The sequence below is a fragment of the Schistocerca americana genome, chromosome 1, assembly GCF_021461395.2.
Source record: "Schistocerca americana isolate TAMUIC-IGC-003095 chromosome 1, iqSchAmer2.1, whole genome shotgun sequence".
Classification (NCBI taxonomy): Eukaryota; Metazoa; Arthropoda; class Insecta; order Orthoptera; family Acrididae; genus Schistocerca; species Schistocerca americana.
Window position 1 is genome coordinate 84,017,071 of NC_060119.1, and position 23,319 is coordinate 84,040,389.

Below are 23,319 nucleotides of genomic sequence, written 5' to 3' on the forward strand. Positions count from 1 at the left end.
TTTAGTTTAAAGTAATCTGGTGTGTTGCAGATTTGCACCAGTGTAGTCTTTCAGAGGTTGTTGTGAACGGTCGTGACTACGGCCGTGTTAAAAGGGACCGGCAAGGTTCTCAGCCCGAAAGCTCATACTACAAAAAAAAAAAAAATTGTTATTTCTTCCTCTGAATAAATTGTAACTTGGTATTTACAGGGTGCTTTCTGATTATAATTTTAAATCTGTTTTTTAAAAAAAGGGCTTTTAGGAATAAAATTTCCATTTATTGAAAAAGTTTTTTTTATTTGGTTCATCACTTACCAATTGGCAACTACTTCCACGCTCACACAGTGTGATTAAATGTGTTAATGATCGTGATGAATCGCTAGTGAATAAAGTAAATTCTTAAGAAAAGGTTCTGAAAGTAAATTCACGGTTCAGCCACATTGCAGCGCTGTTCACCAAGGACAAAAGTCGGTCGTGGTGGCCGAGCGGTTCTAGGCACTTCAGTCCGAAACCGCGCGACTGCTACGGTCGCAGGTTCGAATCCTGCCACGGGAATGGAGGAGACTGATGGCCTCAAATGTTAAGTCTCATAGTGCTCAGAGCCATTTATTCCAAGGACAGAAGTGTTGTAGTACCCGGTCCATTCCTGTAGGTCAAAATGTAATCTACTTCATACAAAGAATTGACTGTAACCTAACCAAACATAACCTCTTTGAACCCGCCAAAACGTGACGAAGGAGGTGGGGCGCACCGTCACCAAACTGTGGGGCCATGTTGTCGGGCTACTGGCGACGGTGTCTGTCGGTGCCACTGTGAACGCAGTCTGTATCGCGCCCAGAGCAGCGGTGAAAATACTGCATCGTAATACATTTATGCTTGACCCTGTATATTGCTTAAATTAAGTGCTTTCCGTAATGCATCCTGCTCCTGGAAGGGAAGTTACCGAATCTGAATTTTAGTCATTACCGTGTAAGAAGGCTATTTACAATTTGTACAGAAAGCAGATGGCAGTTATAAGAGTCGAGGGACATGAAAGGGAAGCAGTGGTTGGGAAGGGAATGAGACAGGGTTGTAGCCTATCCCCGATGTTATTCAATCTGTATATTGAGCAAGCAGTAAAGAAAACAAAAGGAAAATTGGGAGTAGGTATTAAAATCCATGGAGAAGAAATAAAAAGTTTGAGGTTCGCCGATGACATTGTAATTCTGTCAGAGACAGCAAAGGACTTGAAAGAGCAATTGAACGGAATGGACATTGTCTTGAAAGGAGGATATAAGATGAACATCAACAAAACCAAAATGAGGATAACGGAATGTAGTCGAATTAAGTCGGGTGATGCTGAGGGAATTAGATTAGGAAATGAGACATTTAAAGTAGTAAAGGAGTTTTGCTATTTGGGGAGCAAAATAACTGATGATGATCGAAGTAGAGACGATATAAAATGTAGACAGGCAATGGCAAGGAAAGCGTTTCTGAAGAAGAGAAATTTGTTAACATCGAGTATAGATTTAAGTGTCAGGAAGTCGTTTCTGAAAGTATTTGAATGGAGTGTAGCCATGTATGGAAGTAAAACATGGACGATAAATAGTTTGGACAAGAAGAGAAGCTTTCGAAATGTGGTGCTATAGAAGAATGCTGAAGATTAGATGGGTAGGTCACATAACTAATGAGGGGGTATTGAATAGAACTGGGGAGGAGTTTGTGGCACAACTTAACCAGAAGAAGGGATCGGTTGGTAGGACATGTTCTGAGGCATCAAGGGATCACCAGTTTAGTATTGGAGGGCGGCGTGGAGAGTAAAAATCGTAGAGGGAGACCAGGAGATGAATACACTAAGCAGATTCAAAAGGGTGTAGGTTGCAGTAGGTACTGGGAGATGAAGAAGCTTGCACAGGATAGAGTGGCATGGAGAGCTGCATCAAACCAGTCTCAGGACTGAAGACCACAACATCAACAAATATGTAAGACTTCCGTCGCTGCGCGGGTCTATTACGTGTTGGATTTGTGGTGGAAGACAGGATGAGGCGGTTGGTGAGTGCTGGAAGAGCAGAAGGCGAACTCACCTCGAGCCAGCGCGGCACGAACGTGTGGTAGAGCGAGATGGCGAGCGGCCGGTAGGCGACGTTGACGGAGCCGTCGGGCCGCAGCGCCAGCTGCTCGAAGGAGCGCGCGGGCGGCGGCGGCTGTCCCGCCGTGGCGGCCGTGGCGGCCGCGTGGCTGCGCAGCTGCGTGTAGTCCGAGATGGCGCGCGTCACCGGCTCGCGCACGATCACCAGCAGCTTGACGCTCGCGTTCATCGCCCGGATGCGCTCCGGCACCTGCCGGCACGCGAACACCCGTCACCCTGGAAACCTCTCCGCGCAACGGGCGTTACACACTGCACAACCGAGTACACCGTCCTCGAGGGACAGCACAGTGAAGGCTGCGACTGTTAATAAATACAAACGTTCAAGTGTGTGTGAAATCTAATGGGACTTAACTGCTAAGGTCATCAGTCCCTAAGCTTACACACTACTTAATCTAAATTATACTAAGGACAAACACACACACACATGCCCGAGGGAGGACTCGAACTTCCCCTGGGACCAGAGGCACAGTCCATGACTGCAGCGCCTTATCCCGCGAGGCTAAATACAAATAAAACAGTTCTTGCGTCAGCCACTCGTTTATTTTGCCACTATGCGATTAGATGCTTCATACCATCATATTCAGGTGGTGAGCTGTTTGTTTTTTGTTTTTTTTTTTTTTTTTTTTTTTACATAGATGGTGTTGGTGAAGAGTACAGACGTCACTTCACATGAGCAGCTGTGTAGTTATTTTGCGTCTTTTGCTGATGATAAAAATTGTTCAATTGTCTAACTACAATAATACAAGAAATGTATGTGGATACATATCTCAAGTGAAAATTGGTAGTACACTTTCACAGAAATTTAGAACAAGCAAGGGTCTGTTACCACGTTGCCCCATGTCACCAACATTATTTAAAATCTATTGTTGTGGTCTTCAGCCCTGAGACTGGTTTGATGCAGCTCTCCATGCTACTCTATCCTGTGCAAGCTTCTTCATCTCACAGTACCTACTGTAACCTACATCCTTCTGAATCTGTTTAGTGTATTCATCTCCTGGTCCACGATTTTTACCCTCCACGCTGCCCTCCAATACTAAATTGGAGATCGCTTGATGCCTCAGAATATGCCCTACCAACCGATCCCTTCTTCTAGTCATGTTGTGCCACAAATTTCTCTTCTCTCCAATTCTATTCAGTACGTCCTCATTAGTTATGTGTTCTACCCATCTAATCTTCAGCATTCTTCTGTAGCACCACATTTCGAAAGCTTCTATTCTCCTTTTGTCTAAACTATTTATCGTCCACGTTTCACTTCCATACATGGCTACACTCCACACAAATACTTTCAGAAAAGGCTTCCTGACACTTAAATCTATATTCGATTTTAACAAATTTCTCTTCTTCAGAAACGCTTTCCTGTATAGATATTAGTCTTAAGACATGGTCTCGTAAATGAGATGTGACTGGGCTAGAAATTAAAGATGGAGGTTATTTACATCACCTACTTTTGCCGATGATCGAGTAGTTATAGCATAAAACGTGGAGGATGCAGACTGTATATGTGTAACCAATTAGCAATGGAATGCAAAAACTGCGGACTCGGGATTAATTTCCAAAAAAAAAAAGAGTACCTCCCTAATGATCCGGATCACTCATACATACAGGGGAAGAAAATTAAGAAGGTCAATTCCTTCTATTATTTGGGATCCATTTTGAAGTTGCAGGGAAAATCAGAGGTAGAAATTAATGAAAGCATCAGCAGTGAAAAGAAGGTCATTGGGATGCTCAATTAAATCTTATGGAGGAGAAATGTAATAAATCGAACCAAAAAAATCATATATAAATCGACACTAGGGAGCGTAGTTATGTATGGAGTGGACACTTTGACTAAAAATCTGAAACACCTAAAAAAACTGAAAACGACAGAAATGGGCTTCTGGAGAAGACCAGCAAGAATTTCTAGAAAAGAAAAAGAAAGGAACGACGAAATAATGAAGAGAATGGAAATAAGAGAAAGACTACATGACGTGATGGATAGAAGGAAGTTACAGTGGTACGCGCATGTAAGAAGAATGGAGGAAGCCAGAATTCCGAAAATGATCCTGGAACGGGAACCAGAGGGAAAGAAGAGAAGAGGACGCCCTATGCCAACCTGACACCAAAATGTAAGATTAACAGTGAGAAGACCTGGCGCAGAGGAAGAAAGTACATAAGATCGAAACACCTTGAGGGACATCCAGACGAGATTAAGATCTTACGTATAAGATGTAATAATTTCCTGCTATTTGTTATGTTGGAGAAATACCTTTGTATAGAGGAAAATCTCAATAAACAAATAAAAAAATAACAGAAATTGTTTATTAAGAAAGGGCACTTTAGACATTAAAGAAATTGAATTTCTGACCGTGAATTGCACTTACAGGCACGGTAACGCTGTTTATAGTCTGCGTACTGTTGCCAGATGTGTGTCCCCTCCAACGCACATTATCCGGGGTGAAGAAAAATTCGCGTGCTCGTACTTCGCAGTGCGATTGCTCACATGCTGGAACTTCAAAAATGGCTCTCACATACAATTGGGGGAGGGTACACAGAAAACAAGTTTGGGATCCAGTAGATGCAGTGGTGTGAAGTAATTCGCGTCCACTACATGCAAAATGTTTCTTCAAAAGTTAACCAGTGAAACTTCCATTTCTGTGTTCGTAGTACGTAACTGTAAATGTTTTGTAGGAGATCCACTGTAATCGCTGTATGAGGCCCGTACCACGCGGGCTACTTTTAGCAAATAGAACCAAATAAGCCTCGACGCAGATTCGAACCCTCGACCTCCTGCATGCTGACTTAAAACGCTATCCACTGTAGTAACTGCACACCGCTAGTGAGGTATCGTGACAGATGTAGTTACTGTACACGTGATTACAGTGTTCTCAGACTGCCAATCTTTAATGTCCATTTAATGCCCGAAATATGGCCAGGACGAAATTTTGTGATGGATATTTTTATATCGCCAGTATGTGAGGAATCTCACTACTAAGTCAGAGTGCGCAAATTTTTCTTTACCTTGTACAATACACTGTCACTTCAGAGACGCGTAAATATAATGTGCAGAGGAGCAGATATACATCTGCCAAAAACATGCAGACTTTTAATAGCACTACCGTGCCTGTTAGAAATTCATGTTTTTTAACCTCTAAAGTGCATTTTCTAAATAAACAATTTTTATCATTAGCAAAAAATGCAAAATGACCTACACAGCCCGTGGTCTGCTCCTGCGAAAATCCGTGTGTACTCTTCACCAGCACCAGCCAAGTAAATAAGTAGTTCTCCACCGGCAGGTTATGGTATGCACCACCGGATCGTATATCGGCAAAATAAACAAGTGACTTACACAGAAACTGTTTGTACTGCATAAGTTGTTGAAGTGACTTAACACCACCAGAAACTGATATAAATCATATTCTGTCTTCGTGTGAGTCACATAGCGCTCAGCAAGCAAGCTTGTGCAAAAAACTGAGCAAACTGCAACACCAGCTTACTCTTAACAATGCCACTACCCCACATTTTTAACGAAGAAAATGTCCCACACAGTTGATGTAAACGCATTATTAAAGATATACGGGGCTATGAATCAATTCATCAAAATATACCTTCAATAATTTATCTACTTTACTGGTCGTTGAGCTCCATGCCGTGTATTACGAGGGTTATTCCAAAAGTAAGGTCCGATCGGTCGCGAAATGGAAACGACTATGAAAATCCGATAAAGCTTTGCACAGATGTGTTGGGTAGTGTCTCTAGTGTAACCCCAGTTAGCATCACGTCGCTCTTCTCATTTCTGAGCTCGCAGTGAGTGCGTAAAGATGTCTAGAAAATAGTGTCTGCCGCCAAGTACGAGGGCCTGGTGAGAAATTTCGCCTGAAGCTATGCAGCCAACATTACATAACTGTCGTGCTGTTTCGTCTTCACGACAATTCTCAGCCGCATTCTGCAGGGGCAATGAAGATGCTCCTGCATCGTTTTCAAATGGAAATGTGAGATTACCCACAATATAGTCCGCAATTGTCTCCCCCTGAGTTTCATCTCTGGTCACATGAACCGCTGTCTTTGAAGACAACATTTTGACACAGACAACGAGGTGTAGGCCAGCGTGGAGAATTGGCGGAAAGCACTGGCGGCTGCCTTCTATGATGAGGCTATTGAAAAGTTGGTACAACGCTATGACAAAAGTCTAAGTCAGAACGGCGACTACGTAGAGAAGTAGCTGAAATGTGTAGCTAATTGTTACAAGTAAAACATTTCTGATGTTCACTGTGGTTTCAATTTGGCAATCAATCGGACCTTACTTTTGGAATAACCCTCGTATATTGCTTTAAGAAGTACAGCAACCAGCCACTTTTTTATGTATTTTTATTTAATCTAATACGCGTTTCGGGCTTTCATCTAACTTCAGTTAGCGTAATACATATCTGAATCTTCAGTTTTATCGATGTAGTTGCTGATGTTTCAAATATGTATTACGCTAACTGAAGACTGGTGAAAGTCCGAACGCGTATTATATAAGATACAAATACGTAATAAATGTCTGGTTGCTGTATTTCTTAAAATGACATTTACTGTGCTGTGTAATAATATAGAGTAGGACAGCAGAATAAACAAACTGCTGAACCTGCAATAAAAAAAAAGCCAATCAGATGTATTGGAAGGCTGGCGCCAAGAGGCAAGAAAGAAATTTATGACACAACCTGGCTGAATGTAGGGGCCGGTCGGTAACGTACATCCTAAGACTTCGAGAGATCGTCAGTTTCGCAATGGGGGGAAATGTGGGTCGTAAAAATTGTGGAGGGAGATTCGCCTCGAATACGGTAGGCAGCCTAAAGTGGATGTACGTTGGTGCGGTTCAGCAGAGACAAGAGTCTTGCACGAGATAGAGCAGCGTGGAAATATTCATCAAACCAGCCGTCGAACTGAAAACAACGACAGGAAAAGCAAGACAGCGCTGCAAAATCAAACAATTTGAAATACTGAAACAGTCATGTACATCAAAATAAATTATGCGCCATTGCTATGTAGACAACTGTACAATTTCAGTATAAGAATCAAAGATGATTATTAAATCAACAATAAGTAACAAAAACTGGCTGATAAATATTCAGCTGAAGCCGAATCCTTGTTATACAACAGACTCCCTGGCAGGTTTTTTATTTAAAAAAAAGTGAAGCAACACCAATCTTCGAAGTATAAAAATAAATAAAAATAAAACTATAAGAGAGTACTTGAAAGCGTCAAGTTTGTATTGTTTCAAGTAATATTTTGAAGTTAGTCCAAAAGAACTTGAAAAAAGTTGTGGTACGCTACTAGAGCAATATGCTGAGATATACTGTATACACTGTGCCAGTGAGAACAGTGAGAAACGGACATGGCGCTTTTCATATTTGACTAATATCCAGGAAAGGTAGCGGAAAATAAAATTTAGCGCTTATATCTACACTACTAGCCATTAAAATTGCTACATCACGAAAATGACGTGCTACAGACGCGAAATTTAACCGACAGGAAGAAGATGCTGTGATATGCAAATGATTAGCTTTTCAGAGCATTCACACAAGGTTGGAGCCGGTGGCGACACCTGACATGAGGAAAGTTTCCAACCGATTTCTCATACACAAACAGCAGTTGACCGGCGTTGCCTTACCATCACGTTTCCATCAAGGATTGTAGCCTATCGCCATTGTGGTTTATCGTATCGCGACATTGCTGCTCGTGTTGGTCGAGATCCAATGACTGTTAGCAGAATATGGAATCGGTGGGTTCAGGAGGGTAATACGGAACGCCGTGCTGGATCCCAACGGCCTCGTATCACTAGCAGTCGACATGACAGGCATCTTATCCGCATGGCTGTAACGGATCGTGCAGCCACGTCTCGATCCCTGAGTCAACAGATGGGGACGTCTGCAAGACAACAACCATTTGCACGAACAGTTCGACGACGTTTGCAGCAGCATGGACTATCAGCTCGGAGACCATGGCTGCGGTTACCCTTGACGCTGCATCACAGACAGGAGCGTCTGCGATGGTGTACTCAACGACGAACCTGTGTGCACGAATGGCAAAACGTCATTTCTTCGGATGAATCCAGGTTCTGTTTACAGCATCATGATGGTCGCATCCGTGTTTGGCGACATCGCGGTGAACGCACATTGGAAGCGTGTATTCGTCGTCGCCATACTGGCGTATCACCCGGCGTGATGGTGTCGGGTGCCATTGGTTACACGTCTCGGTCACCTCTTGTTCGCATTGACGGCACTTTGAACAGTGGACGTTACATTTCAGATGTGTTACAACCCGTGGCTCTATCCTCCATTCAATCCCTCCGAAACCCGAAACCCTACATTTCAGCAGGATAATGGACGACCGCATGTTGCAGGTCCTGTACAGGCCTTTTTGGATACGGAAATTGTTCGACTGCTGTCCTGGCCAGCACATTCTCTAGATCTCTCACTAATTGAAAACGTCTGGTCAATGGTGGCCGAGCAACTGGCTCGTCATAATACGTCAATCACTACTCTTGATGAACTGTGGTATCGTGTGAAGTGCATGAGCAGCTGTACCTGTACACGCCATCTCTGTTTGACTTAAATCCTAGGCGTATCAAGGCCGTTATTACGGCCAGAGGTGGTTGTTCTGGGTACTGATTTCTCAGGATCTATGCACCCAAATTGCGTGAAAATGTGATCAAAAAATGGTTCAAATGGCTCTGAGTACTATGGGACTTAACTACTGTGGTCATCAGTTCCCTAAAGCTTAGAACTACTTAAACCTAACTAACCTAAGGACATCACACACATCCATGCCCGAGGCAGGATTCGAACCTGCAACCGTAGCGGTCACGCGGTTCCAGACTGTAGCGCCTACAACCGCACGGCCACTCCGGCCAGCCGAAAATGTGATCACATGTCAGTTTTAGTATAATATATTAGTCCAATGAATACCGTTTATCATATGAATTTGAAGTTAAACTTGATCACATGCCTGAAATTATATCGGGTTTTGTTGAAACCAAATACCGTTTGCAAAAACCGTCCAACACATCACACTGGACAGCAACACGTCAGTGACACCGTATGAGCATTGCATATACGAGGGCTATTCGGAAAGTAAGCTACGATCGGTCGCAGAAATGGAAACCACCGAGAAATTAAAAAAATGTTTTATTTGCAACTGTTAGCTACACATTACAGCTACTTCTCTACATAGTCGTCACTCCGACTTAGACAACTGTTGCAGCGTTGTGCCAACTTTCCAATAGTCTCGTCATAGACGGCAGCCGTCTTTCCTTTCCGCCAATACTCTACTCTGCTCTACAGGTCGTTGGCTGCGCCAAAATGTTGGCCTCAAAGGCAGCAATTCATTGCAGCAGAGATGAAACTCAAGGACAGCCAGTTACGGGCTGTGTTGTGGGTGATCAAATACTTCCCATCGAAATCGCTGCAGAGCGCCTTCATTGCCCCTGCACAGTGCCGCCGAAAATTGTCATGGAGGAGGAACTGCATGACAGTTGTGTTATGTGGGCTGCATGACATCAGGCGCCATCTGTCCCCAGGCCCCCATACTTGACGATAGATGCTATTCCCTAGACATCTTGACGTGCTCACTGTGCTCTCATAAATGAAAAGATAGACGTGCCGCGATCGATGGGCGTACTACAGACACTGCCCAACCCAGCTGGTTTCCATCTCGCTACTGATCGGAACTTACTTTCCGAATAGACCTCGTAGAATGAACTGAAGTGGGAGAGCGATTCAGATGAGCCAGCAATCGCGTCATGTTGACTTTACCAGAAAAAGCACTGTTAGTGAAGCTTTAGTGTCAGAATGGAGAACCCGCTAGTGCTGCTTCACGATCCTATCGCCATAAGAAGGGTACTCGAACGTATAAAGGCCGAGTGACAAGTGTCGCTATGAAGAAAATGATCACGAAGTTCGAAGCCACGGGTCGTTTAGACGATCGGATCCGTAGTGGGCGAATAGACGTAACTGTGCTACTGCTGCTCGGCCAGTTCAGGAAGCAATGGAGACTTTAGCGGCTTCGCCTCTGCATGGTGAGGTCAGGGCTCGTGAAGTCGCACCGGCATTTCACGGACCACTGTTTGGAGAGCACCACTGTTTACCCTCTAGTGCTACCCATCGTGAACTGCTGAGCTGTTCCATTTAATAGGGTTGTTACATTTAATAGGGTAGTAAGCCAGTTGTGACTGGTACTCTAGACTGATCGCCGATAGAACGATATTAGGTATTAATATTTTACCATCTTCAACAACTGTAGTTGCATATACCAAAATAATCAGCAACCAGTTGCATGAAAGTAATTTAATTCCTTAATAGGCTCCAGGCACTTAGGTGATCGTGTGAGCTACTTAGTATGGGTAGAAGTTATACTTGACAACTTAAATAAATTAATAATTGGTTTCTTTTAACGACCTCCCCATACTCTCCCCACTCCCCCCCCCCCCCCCGCCCCCCACTCCCCCCGCCCTCGACCCCGGCTGATATAACTGCTGAAAGGGTCAAGGAAAATTTGAGTCTCTTTTTGAATGGATACCCGACTCATAGATATTATAGTTTGCGGTGACTTCAATCCACTCCAGATAGGTTGGCGAAAATACGTTTAAAGTCGATGGATAGTAGACATAAAACTTCATTCGGGACTGTATTAAATGTTCTCTCCCAAAATTATTTTGATCCTTTGATTCCAAAGTCCACACAGGTATGATTGCGACAATATACTATACCTCTTAGCGAGAAACAGTCCTGAACAAATAGAGAGCGTCATGACGGATACAAGGATTAGCGATCAAATGGTCGCTATAATTAGACAATACCGTAACGCCCAAATCCACCAAAAATAAACGGGAAATATTCGTATATCTATTTTAAAAAGCAGATCAAAATTCGCTTCACGGCTTCCTAAGAGACAGTCTCCATTCCTTCTATACTAAATATGTAAATATGCAAGCGTCGACCAAATATGGCTCAAATTCGAAGAAATTGAGAGGTTTATATCCACTTCATTAATAATGCACGAAAAAAAGCCCGCATTGTACATAAAACAAGACAGGACGCTGCCAAAGAAGGAACAAAACAGAATTTCAGATTTAAAATAATGCAAAATTTCAAGGACTGGCGGCAGTCTGCAAATGATCGAAACTTATTGTGGACTTAAATGCAAGATGCTTCTAACAGTTTCCACAACGAAACTATGTCTCGAAATCTGACAGAAAATCCAAAGAGTCTTCGGTCCTACGTAAGTTCTCTTAGCAGCAAGACACTATCAATATCTTCACTGCACTATAGCAATGGTTATGACACTGGTGACAGCGCCGCTAAAGTGGGGTTACTGAGTACATTTTGCGGAATTTTTTTCAACAAAGATGGTGCAATAAATACGCCAAAAGTCGAATTAAGAAAAACTTTCAACACTAGTAATTTATAAGTATATACCTCAGGTCACTGAATAATGGTCAGCTTTCCAGCTCATGTTTTATACCAGTTAGGTTCCTTTCGGAGTACATTGATGAAATGACACTGTTTTTAGCAGTCATACTAAACCGCTCGTTGGACGAAAGATCCGTACCTGAAAACTGCAAATTGTACAGGTCACAGCAATGTACGCGTACAAGAAAGAAATCTGCTGAATTATAGGCTGATGTCATTGAAATAGATTTCTAGTAGGATTTCCTAACACGTACTGTGTTCAACATCGTGAAATATCTCGAAGAAAACGATGTATCGAAACATAACCACCACGGATTCAGAAAGTGTCCTTCTGTGAAACGCAACTAGTTCTTTATACAAACTAAGCAATGAGTTCTGTCGACAGAGGATCTCAAGTTGATTCCGTATTTATAGATTTACAGAAGGATTTTGACACAATTCTTCACAAACGGCTTGTGATCAAATTTAGTGCCATCGTCTCAGCTGTGCGACTGTATTCCTGATTTCCTGCCGTAAGGATCACAATTCACAGTAACTGACAGTTATTCAGTGAAGGTTCAGGTCCTCCATTGGAGTACTAAAAGTGTTTCGTTAACTTTCGGTTACACGATAAATCACACAAATTTAAAAGTTCTCTATTCACCTAACCATCTCGGAATTACAGTCACAAACAATTTAAATTATAACCATTACATAAAGAATGTTGTGGGGAAGGCGAAACAAATAGTTCGTTTTATTGACCGAACATTTAGAAGAAGCAACAAATCTACTAAAGAGACTGCCTAAATTACGCCTGTCCATCGTCTTTTCTAGTACTGCTGCACGGTATGGAATCTTTCCCAGATGGAGGACATCGGAAACGTTTATTAGTGTCATGAAATAGAGGAGAGTGTGTCTTGGATACGATAAGGGAGTGCGAGTGGCAATCATTAAAACAAAAGCGTTATTAATTTCGGTGAGACCTTTTCACGAAATTTCAATAAACAACTTTCTCCTCCGAATTCCAGAAGATTATCTTGACTCCCACTTACATAGGGAGAAATGACCACGGTCAGTGATTGATTTGTGAGGATGGGCGCTGGTACGCCGTACATCCTACAAAAAACCGTTAAAACGACGTTCTAAGACGTCTAAATTAAAAAAACTTCCCCTGGAAGGTCACAGTTTTGCAACCTCCTTTTTTTTTTTTTTTTTTTTTTTTTTTTTTTTTTTTTTTTTTTTTTTTTTTTTTTTTTTTTTACAAATCAAGCAGTGCTCATAGTGACGTAGTAAGAAAACCGGTGCGCACACGACGGAAAGATTTGGGTATTGAATTTCCCTGAGTGCTATTCGAGAGTCGAGCAGTCGACAAATATTTTAAAATTGCCTCATGAAGCATCTATCAAACACTCAAGTGTTCTATAAAAAATAAGCCATCTGCGAACAGTCCTAGAAAGCTAAAAACTATGGCCTAACACTTTATTGAGATCTGTTTAAACAGAGATAACCTAGAGTATTTCATAAAAACCGTTCATGTGTAACCCTTTTAGGTGAGTAGGGAAGTCAACGTGAAAAGTCCATCAGCCAGTGTGGCATGTGAGTACCATCTCGTGACTGACCTGTGTTTCTAATAAAATCACTGCTCGAGTTTAATGAGTGACGCAAACCGAACCATCGTGATAAAATACGCCGGGTTTACAATAAATACAGTGAAGTAACTGCGGCTGTTTGGTACTGCTTGCTGGGTAAACCCTTTTGGATTAATTTTCATATGTATGGCGAAGTGTACATGTAGGTCTCGAATTACCAATGCAGGAGACGTGTTAAAAAACGGAGGAGGGGATGACACGCGAAACTGGCCCGTGACACGAACTCCCGAAGCAGAGTCGGCAAGTCTTCGCCTGGAAGGCAGTGGTGTAATCTTCAGTAGGCTACAAAATTTTGACGAACAACATCTCTCACAACCGTGTTCCAAAATAATCAAAACCGGTCGAAGCAGACATGCAAATGGAACATAAGAAATTGCGATCGTCAGCCGTTCTGCATAATGGCATTCCTTTATCGAATCTCGTTATCCGTCTAGTAGCGTGCCTAAAGTACTTAAAGGACGTTCTGTCGAAAGGTTTCGTGCCGGCGATACGGCGGGCACTTGTAAAGGAGTCATTTCGAGTAATATCGGAAATAATTTAGGCTCGTAATATGTTCGCCGGTGCAGCTCCCTCCCCAAAAAGTCCGGATTCATCGGTAGCCGCGGCAAACGGGGACACGGAGCTGTGATTACCTTGAAAGGGCACGGACTGCGCGCGCCCTACAGTAGCCATTGGTTAGCTGATTAATCTGGACAGAAGTTGAAAAACTCTGTTAAATATTTTGTGTGGCACAAATATAGAATGTGCTACTTACATTGTCGCCTTTTCATTAGCACAGTTTGAGTTTCACTATAACCTATAAAGCACATGGCGTATGACGTACAACGTAAACACTGTCTGCAACATTATGCAGAAACCAGTTCCGAAACAGGGAAAGCAATAAACAACTTGTCTCTGTATGTCCATCTTTTCAGAGATGGTTGCGGGACTCGGCTGTTCGCTGCAGGATGTCAAATCAAACACTTTTCAGCCGTCTAATTTCCAAACTTATTTTATTTGGCATCCGGTTTCGGCGATTTACTAAGCCATCTCCAGGCCCCTGACCGGGGTGTAGGAAGATTCCAATCTCGGTTCCGGTCGGCAGATCATGATTGAAGTGATCGCTGTAGAGAGCAGAAATCAACAGATACCAGTATTTAAATACTGGCCCCTATTTTGAAGCCGGCCGGGGTGGCCGAGCGGTTCTAGGCGCTACAGTCTGGAACCGCGCGACCGCTACGGTCGCAGGTTCGAATCCTGCCTCGGGCATGGATGTGTGTCCTTATATTAGTTAGGTTTAAGTAGTTCTAAGTTCTAGGGGACTGATGACCAAAGAAGTTGAGTCCCCTAGTGCTCAGAGCCCCTATTTTGAAGAACCGAGGTTGGAATCTTCCTACACGTCAGTCAGCGGCCTGAAGACGGCGTAATAAATGGCCGAAACTGGTAAACAAATAAAATAAGTTTGGAAATTAGACGGTTGAAAGGTGTTTGATTTGACATCCAATAAACAATTTGAATCATATTGAATTATATCACTGCAGTCAGTTATATAAAAAAAAATTCGAAACCGAAGAGAACAAGAGAATCAAAAAATGTGTAGAAACCAACAAAATTTTGCACACAGTTTAAGCAAGATTTCGAAAGAATGATTCAGCAATTTATCTAATAAACAGAATTGCAACTAGCATAACAGAAGAAATAAACAGAACTCACTGGGTGGTTACTCCATTTTTATACGTACGGTCAGTGTTGTACAAGAATGGAATAGCTGTATTAATATATTAGCTTTACCAACAATGATTCCCACCTACGGTTCGAAACACAGTGCACAACCTACTGAAAAACAGAAGAAAATTAAAGTTCTAGTAATTGTGCCCTGTCTGACGCAGTTTAACCAAAGGCAGGAGTGGCTTAAGGCACCCTACTATCACAGATGAGTGGAACGAAGGTTTGGCACTGGACACGCACGATGTTGATAACAACAAGAGAAGCAAAACGGACAATGCTGCGGTACCATGCAAAACTACAAAAGGGATACACCAGGAGCCGAAAGACAATCAGTGAGGTATCTGCAGACTAAGGTATCGGACGCACTGTGCAAGCAGTAAATGAAGCGATATATTTGGTGTGTAAACTTTACTACTCGCTACACTGAAAAAAAAGTCCATCAGATAATAGGGGAAACTATCAAGACAATCTTGCTGTTTAAGATACTTATGGAATACGTATTGTTTCACAGTCTGGATGGGCAGCAATACACAAATGGCGAAAATAGCGTTTGCTTACTGTAGGCAGACTCAATCACTCCACAGACAATACGCTAGTACAGGAATTAACTCCAAGTCAGGATGACGAAGGAGAAACTGGCAGCAAATTGCGGACTAATCGGGCTGCAGACCAAGAGGCTCACAAAGGACATACTAAAGCAACACTTAATAACGCCGAACTTCCATCGATCCCAATACCTGCATCCAAAGACCACTATACTGAGACCAATAGTATTTACGTGAGGACCTCGAGCAAGTACGACTGGAAGAGGAAGAAAAATCAGAACCGTCGAAAGAGTACAGAAAGTATAGTTTTAGACAAACAATTCGAGATAAAGCATATACATTTGAACAACAGAGAATACTGGGACCAAACGGAATAAAACAACCACTTCTGACTTGGGTTTTGGTAGTTTCTTCAGTTGTAACGTGAATGTCAGAGCATGGCACTCCAACTAATACAAAAAAAAAAGAAAAAACACAAAATAAAATAAATAAAGGACCAACAATTCCATCCCCAATCGTAAATAAGTGGTGACCCATCGGACCTAACACAAGCACTATCCTAAGTATGAAGAGGATGCTACACATGTGCAGTGTATTAATTTTTTCTGATGAAGCCTCGTTGTACTCGTATTTTCATGAACTTGCTAAACAATAGACTTTGCACTTCTGAAAAGTCCCATCAGTTACATCAAGAAAACTGAGGTGGGCAAGTGGTGCAACAAAAATTATTTGCCCGGTTTTTGTCCACCACGCCATAATCTCTGACGGGTAAACGAACAACATGTGACGTTTCTTTTTGAGAGAACTAACAACTAATGAAAAGGTATACGCGTATTCCATGCAGAACAATGCAGGGTCGGGCACCATCAATGTGTCTATAACGGTATCAAGAACTGTATTTATTGTGAGGGTCTGTAATATTCTCGTCAGATACAGTATCTGAGCTGGTCAGTCGATATAACACCGATACTTTATAAGGTTTCAGTTTCAGTTTGTTCACAGGTCTACGAACAGATGATTCAGACGGACACCTTAGTCTAAGGAGCTAAATGGCGCACTATTTTCTTGGATGTATTGGCAAGCTCATTCACAACTTTTCTACGTACGCCATCTGCCACACTGTCAGAGCAACGCGCTGAAGCGTTATACAGTGATAGACATTCATCTGCGGAGGTACAGTATTGGAAACCGCGCAATGCCAGAGACAGTGCTTATGTCACGTGTGAAGCATCCTGAATGGCACAGTGGGAAATGCCCAGAAGATTTCCTTACAAGCAGAAATCCCAATATTAAGGAAAGAGATTAAGGATCATAAACATAAGAATTGAAAGAAAACAGAAAGAAAATCTGGCATAGGAGCAATTTCGATTTAGAAGAAATGCTGGGACCCTTGATACAATAAAACTCTTGCGTGTTCTCCAAGAGAGATTTATTAAAAAAGGAAAGAGTTTGCATGTGTTTTTACTGGCTTAGAGAAACTTTTTGACAATGTGAATTGCGAAAATCGAAGGGGAAAAGGCTTCGGTAAGACTGAAAAAATTAGTGAAGGATGCAAGATGCAAGACAACGCCATTGTCTGTATCTTACGTTTTTAAATTTATAAGCATTATTTACCAACTGACAAGAGTGTAAAAGTCAGACACGCAGAATGTGGGTTTTAAATGTAGTACTTCTAGCCAGGGATACAAAGAGCTCTACATCTATATCTACATTTATACTCCGCAAGCCACCCAACGGTGTGTGGCGGAGGGCACTTTACGTACCGCTGTCATTACCTCACTTTCCTGTTCCAGTCGCGTATGGTTCACGGGAAGAACGACTGCCGGAAAGCCTCCGTGCGCTCTCGAATGTCTTTAATTTTACATTTGTGATCTCCTCGGGAGGTATAAGTGGGGGGAAGCAATATATTCGATACCTCATCCAGAAACGCACCCTCTCGAAACCTGGACAGCAAGCTACACCGCGATGCAGAGCGCCTCTCTTGCAGAGTCTGCCACTTGAGTTTGCTAAACATCTCCGTAACGCTATCACGCTTACCAAATAATCCTGTGACGAAACGCGCCGCTCTTCTTTGGATCTTCTCTATCTCCTATGTCAACCCGACCTGGTACGGATCCCACACTGATGAGCAATACTCAAGTATAGGTCGAACGAGTGTTTTGTAAGCCACCTCCTTTGTTGATGGACTACATTTTCTAAGGACTCTCCAATGAATCTCAACCTTGCACCCGCCTTACCAACAATTAATTTTATATGATCATTCGACTTCAAATCGTTCCGTACGCATGCTCCCAGATAGATTACAGAAGTAACTGCTACCAGTGGTTGTTCCGCTATCATATAATCATACAATAAAGGATCCTTCTTTCTACGTATTCGCAATACATTACATTTGTCTGTGTTAAGGGTCAGTTGCCACTCCCTGCACCAAGTTCCTATCCGGTGCAGATCTTCCTGCATTACGCTGCAATTTTCTAATGCTGCAACTTCTCTGTATACTACAGCATCATCCGCGAAAAGCCGCATGGAACTTCCGAAACTATCAACTAGGTCATTTATGTATAATGTGAAAAGCAATGGTCCCATAACACTCCCCTGTGGCACGCCAGAGGTTACTTTAACGTCTGTAGACGTCTCTCCATTGAAAACACCATGCTGTGTTCTGTTTGCTAAAAACTCTTCAATCCAGCCTCACAGCTGGTCTGATATTCCGTAGGCTCTTACTTTGTTTATCAGGCGTCAGTGCGGAACTGTATCAAACGCCTTCCGGAAGTCAAGGAAAATGGCATCTACTTGGGAGCCTGTATCTAATATTTTATGGGTCTCATGAACAAATGAAGCGAGTTGTGTCTCACACGATCGCTGTTTCCGGAATCAAAAATGGTTGGTTCAAATGGCTCTGAGCACTGTGGGACTTAACTACTGAGGTCATCAGTCCCCTAGAACTTAGAACTACTTAAACCTAACTAACCTAAGGACATCACACACACCCATGCCCGAGGCAGGATTCGAACCTGCGACCGTATCGGTCACGCGGTTCCAAACTGACGCGCTTAGAACCGCACGGCCACACTGGCCGGCTTTCCGGAATCCATGTTGATTCCTACAGAGTAGATTGTGGGTTTCCAGAAATGACATGATACGCTAGCAAGAAATTATGGAGTAGGTGGAAAACTCTGAAAATATTACGAAATGACAATAAATGCAAAAAAATGTTAGTGATGAATAGGACGAGCGCCGGACGTTTGCCACGCCGGACTTTTGCCACACTTCCCCTTTCGCCAGGTAGCGACCCCTCAGGTAAGGGACGCCCTTCCTCGTACTACTTGTGTCCGCTTTCAAACCGCCGTCTCCACATCCTACTCGATACAACCAGTACGTAATGGACCTTCGTCTTCGACGTCTTGGCCAAATACAGAGCTTCTTTTCCGAAATTCGAGTGTTTGTAACTTTTGGGAAACGAAAGCAATACCGACGATTATGTCAGTATGTAATTAGTTCTGGAAGTATGAATATAGATTCCTCTGTCTGTACGGTAGCTTCCTTTCACGCTTACTGATGCGATAGAAACAGTCCATCATTATGGGAGCAAAAAGAAAGGAACGATGTAAACAGAATGCGAATGTTCGCTAATCATTTCTTTTTGATCACTGCATTTGTGCCTACTTTAATTACTACAACTGCATGCCCAAAAGATAACAAGGAAAGAAGAAATGGGTATGTGAATGTTTGAAAAGAAGAACGACATACTCCATATTAATGTATTCTCTAAAATGCGATATCCCTTGCGGCGAAACATTAGTTAATAAAGTGTAGTGGGACAATGTTCAATACATAACAGAAAATACGTTCACTAAATAGAGATGAGAACATCTCTGATTGACATTTCATCCAAAGTCGACGTACAATTATAAAATGTTAGAAATAAGGAAATGAAGTAATACAGAATGCTATGCTTGTAACGTACGTTGTTGTTCTACATTGTTTAGCTCTGGTATTTACAGGGTCACAGAGAGAGCATCCTAGGTTTTGGAGGGAAAAGCCGTAATTGTAATGATCTGCACTACAACAGAAACAAGAAACACAACTTAAGGAAAAATAATGTAATGTGTGTTCCAGCTCACAAGCGACATTGAAGCAGATAGTTCCTGTGACTTAGTATGGGCAGAGGTTATATTCGACAACCGGAATAAATTAATAACTGGCTCCTTTTACCGACCCCCGGTCTCAGAAGAAACAGTTGCTGAACAGTTCAAAGGAAACTTATGTCTCATAATTTAAGTCTCATCACAAATAGGTACCCTACTCATACAATTATAGTTGGCAGCGACTTCAATCTACCTTCCGAATGTTGACAAAAATACATTTTCAGACCATATTGTAGATAGAAAACAACTTCCGTAATTGTTCTAAATGCTTTTTTAAAAATTATTTTGAAGAATTAGTTCACGAGGCCATTCAAATTGTAAATGGTTACCAAAACACACTTGACCTCTTAGCCACAAATAATCCTGAGCATCACGACGGATACAGGGATTAGTGAACACACAGTCGTAGCGAGGCTCAATTCTGTAACAAAGAAGTTCACCAAAACTAAACGCGAAATATATCTATTTATAAAAGTGACTAAAAATTCGGTTGACGTCTTTCCAAGAGATAGTCTCCAATCGTTCCAAACTATGTAAGTGAAGACAATATGTGGCTTAAGTTCAAAGAAATAGTATCAACAGCACTCGGTAGATTCATACCAAATAAATTAATAAGAGCCGGAACTGATCCCCCATGGTACACAAAACACGACAGAAAGATGCTGCAGGAACACCGAAAAGGGAACGTATAATTTAGACCAGAGATCCCCAAACTATTTTGGACAAGTGACCCCTTTTCCAAAATGAACTGTTACCTCAGACCCCCATGGCCAAATTACCTGCTTTTAAGATCAACCACCTTATTCATAATGGTCAAAACGCGCCTGAAAGACGTACGCTGGAACTCATTATCTTGCACAAACTTGTCCACACAGACTTGCCGAGTTTTTCATTTGGTACGAACTTGAGACTTTACATTACTACAACAGTGCTATTTCCTACAAAAATATTAATTATTCTTAGTACACGTAACACAACATAAACACTACAGTACCTACCTATCTTGAAAGTTTTAAACAAGAACTTGTGTTAATTTAATAGTGGGGGCGATTTTTAGATCTCGTCGACCCCCAAAGTCAGTTTTCGTTTATGTCGACCCCTAGGAAACCTATTTCGACCGCAAGGGGTCGATATCGACCACTTTGGGAATCCCTGATTTAGACGAACGCAAAGTCTCCAAGATTGGCGAAGTTTAACTGAGGCTCGAAATTTGGTGCGGATTTCAATGATAGATGCATTTAATACTTTCCAAAACGAAACTCTCTTTAGACATCTGGCGGAAAATCCAAAGAGATTCTGGCTCTATGTTAAGTAAACCAGTGGAAAGGCTCAGTAAGCGATGGGGAGGAAGAGGAGGAGGAGGAGGAGGAGGAGGAGGAGGGAGGGACAAGGGACCCAACCCTTCGGAGCAGGTAAAATCGTGGCAAATGTCCGGCGTGGCAAATTTACGGACACCGAGTAGGACAATGTTTGGGATTAAAGCTGCTGTGGCAAGAAACAGTTTACTGAGGGCGGGTGGCACAATGAGAAGTTGTGGCGCTCAGGGTCGCGACAGTTGGCTTCTGATGCTGTGAAATGAACTCTTCTCGTAGACAGACGCAAGCCTGTGGAGCCGTGTGCAGCGATGGCGCGGAATTTGTCTGGCGGACGATGACGCGTGAGCGACAACGCTCCTGCGGTGCGGGGGCAGGGCCCAGAGCAGGGCCAGACTGCGACATGCGGCGACCCTGAGCGGCCAGAGGCGGTGTCCCAGTTTGGCGGTCCGGCCGGCGGATCGATCAAGGCGAGGAGGAAAACAGCCGCGGCCGGCACGGGCCCCGCTGCAGCAGCAGACGCAGCCGCCGACCTACCTGCTACCTGCTGCACTCCCGCCCCCGGCCCAGGCAGCGGGACGCAGCGGCGTGCGGTCAGGCGACAGCGCGCCGGGCACCACTGTGCTAATCCCCTTCACACTGGGGGGGGGGGGGGGGGGGGGGGGAAATTATTTAAACCGACAGACTCTGGGAGGTTGTACGGGACACAAAAACAAATATCTTTCTCCAGTGTCATAATTTGCTGCGAGCGTTATTTAATCCGGTGGAAGACGTATTCGCCCTTCAGCTGTAATGACTGATCTGTCGCTGTTTCCTTTCCTGTTGTATCGGTAAAGACATACTTCGCTCTGCAGCTGTTTCACATTCACATTTAGCTGTTCGTCTTGACCCAGTACAGTACTCATTTACTACGAGAGAGGTGTACCTGGAACGAGTCCACTGACATGCTTGGTGCTTACTACGCAACGAGCTACAACGGACGAGGAGCACAGCAGGTTTATCAGCGGCAGTATCCCAACTGTTCTACCTCGCATCATTCGAAATTTGCAGACAAAAAAATGGTTCAAATGGCTCCGAGCACTATGGGACTCAACTGCTGAGGTCATTAGTCCCCTAGAACTTAGAACTAGTTAAACCTAACTAACCTAAGGACATCACAAACATCCATGCCCGAGCCAGGATTCGAACCTGCGACCGTAGCGGTCCTGCGGTTCCAGACTGCAGTGCCTTTAACCGCACGGCCACTTCGGCCGGCTATTTGCAGACAAATTTGTAGGCAGGGCAAACACAGCAATGAATAGCCACCTTGGTAATTAATAACCGCTTCAGCCGTATTTAGTTCTTTATTATTGGATCACTACCGGTTTCGTGGCACTAAAAGCCACATTTTCAGGTGAACATACGACACCTGAAGATGTGGTTTTTAGTGCAACGAAACCGGTTCAAATGATCAAATGGCTCTGAGCACTATGTGACCTAACATCGGAGGTCATCAGTCCCCTAGAACTTAGAACTACTTAAACCTGACCAACCTAAGGGCATCACACACACCCATGCCCGAGACAGGATTCGAACCTGCGACCGTAGCAGCCGCGCGGTTCCAGACTGAAGCGCCTAGAACCGCTCGGCGACACCGGCCGGCCACGAAACCGGTAGTGATCCAATAATAAAGAGCTAAATACATCTGAAGCGGTTATTAATACCCAATATGACACTCTAAGTTTACTTCTGCGTATCAACGTCTGCGTCAGACCGGGTCATTTAGCAGATTATCCGGACAGGGACGAAGTGGCATAGTACGAAGTCTGCCTATTGAGAAAGCTGTCCTGCCCATTTGGTGCAAGTTCTTCCACCGGCACTCGTGCAGTTTTGCTTAACACTGGGTCGAGTCAGACGAACGTAAGAAATGTCCTCCACGAGGAATTGTTACATCCATTTCACTTAGACGGCTATGGAACTAAATAATTATCCACTCAGAGCACAATTCTGTCGGTGGTAGCTGCAACAGTGTCAGATGCAGCCCATATTTTCATTCTCAGTGCTGATCACAGGTGAAGCAACGCTCGGGCTTGATGGAGTTTTCAAAATGCGCAAATTGTATGTTTGGAGTGAGTTTAATGGACATGCCACCTCTGCTCATAATACGCAGTTGTACGTGAGTAGCCGGCTATTGTGACCGAGCGGCTCTAGGCGCTTCAGTCCGGAACCGTTCTGCTGCTACGGTCACAGGTTCGAATCCTGCCTCGGGCATGGATGTGTGTGATGTCCTTAGGTTGGTTAAATTTAAGTAGTTTTAAGTCTAGGGGACTGATGACCACAGATGTTAAGTCCCATAGTGCTTAGAGCCATTTGTACGTGAGTAGGTGAGCTGATGCTGTTAATTGTTTAAATGAGCCACATCTCCTACCTAGGCCACTAAATAAGACTATTTCTTAGAATACCC

General features: G+C 43.3%; 1 protein-coding gene across 1 annotated transcript in view; it reads right to left on the reverse strand.

Moving 5' to 3' along the window:
* Positions 1–23,319, reverse strand: part of LOC124548326 (heparan sulfate glucosamine 3-O-sulfotransferase 5-like) — a 143,359-nt gene that overhangs the window by 13,815 nt on the left and 106,225 nt on the right. Inside the window, exon 3 of the mRNA XM_047125167.1 lies at positions 2,043–2,297. Coding sequence (XP_046981123.1) covers positions 2,043–2,297 — 255 coding nt within the window. The remainder of the gene's footprint in view (positions 1–2,042; positions 2,298–23,319) is intronic.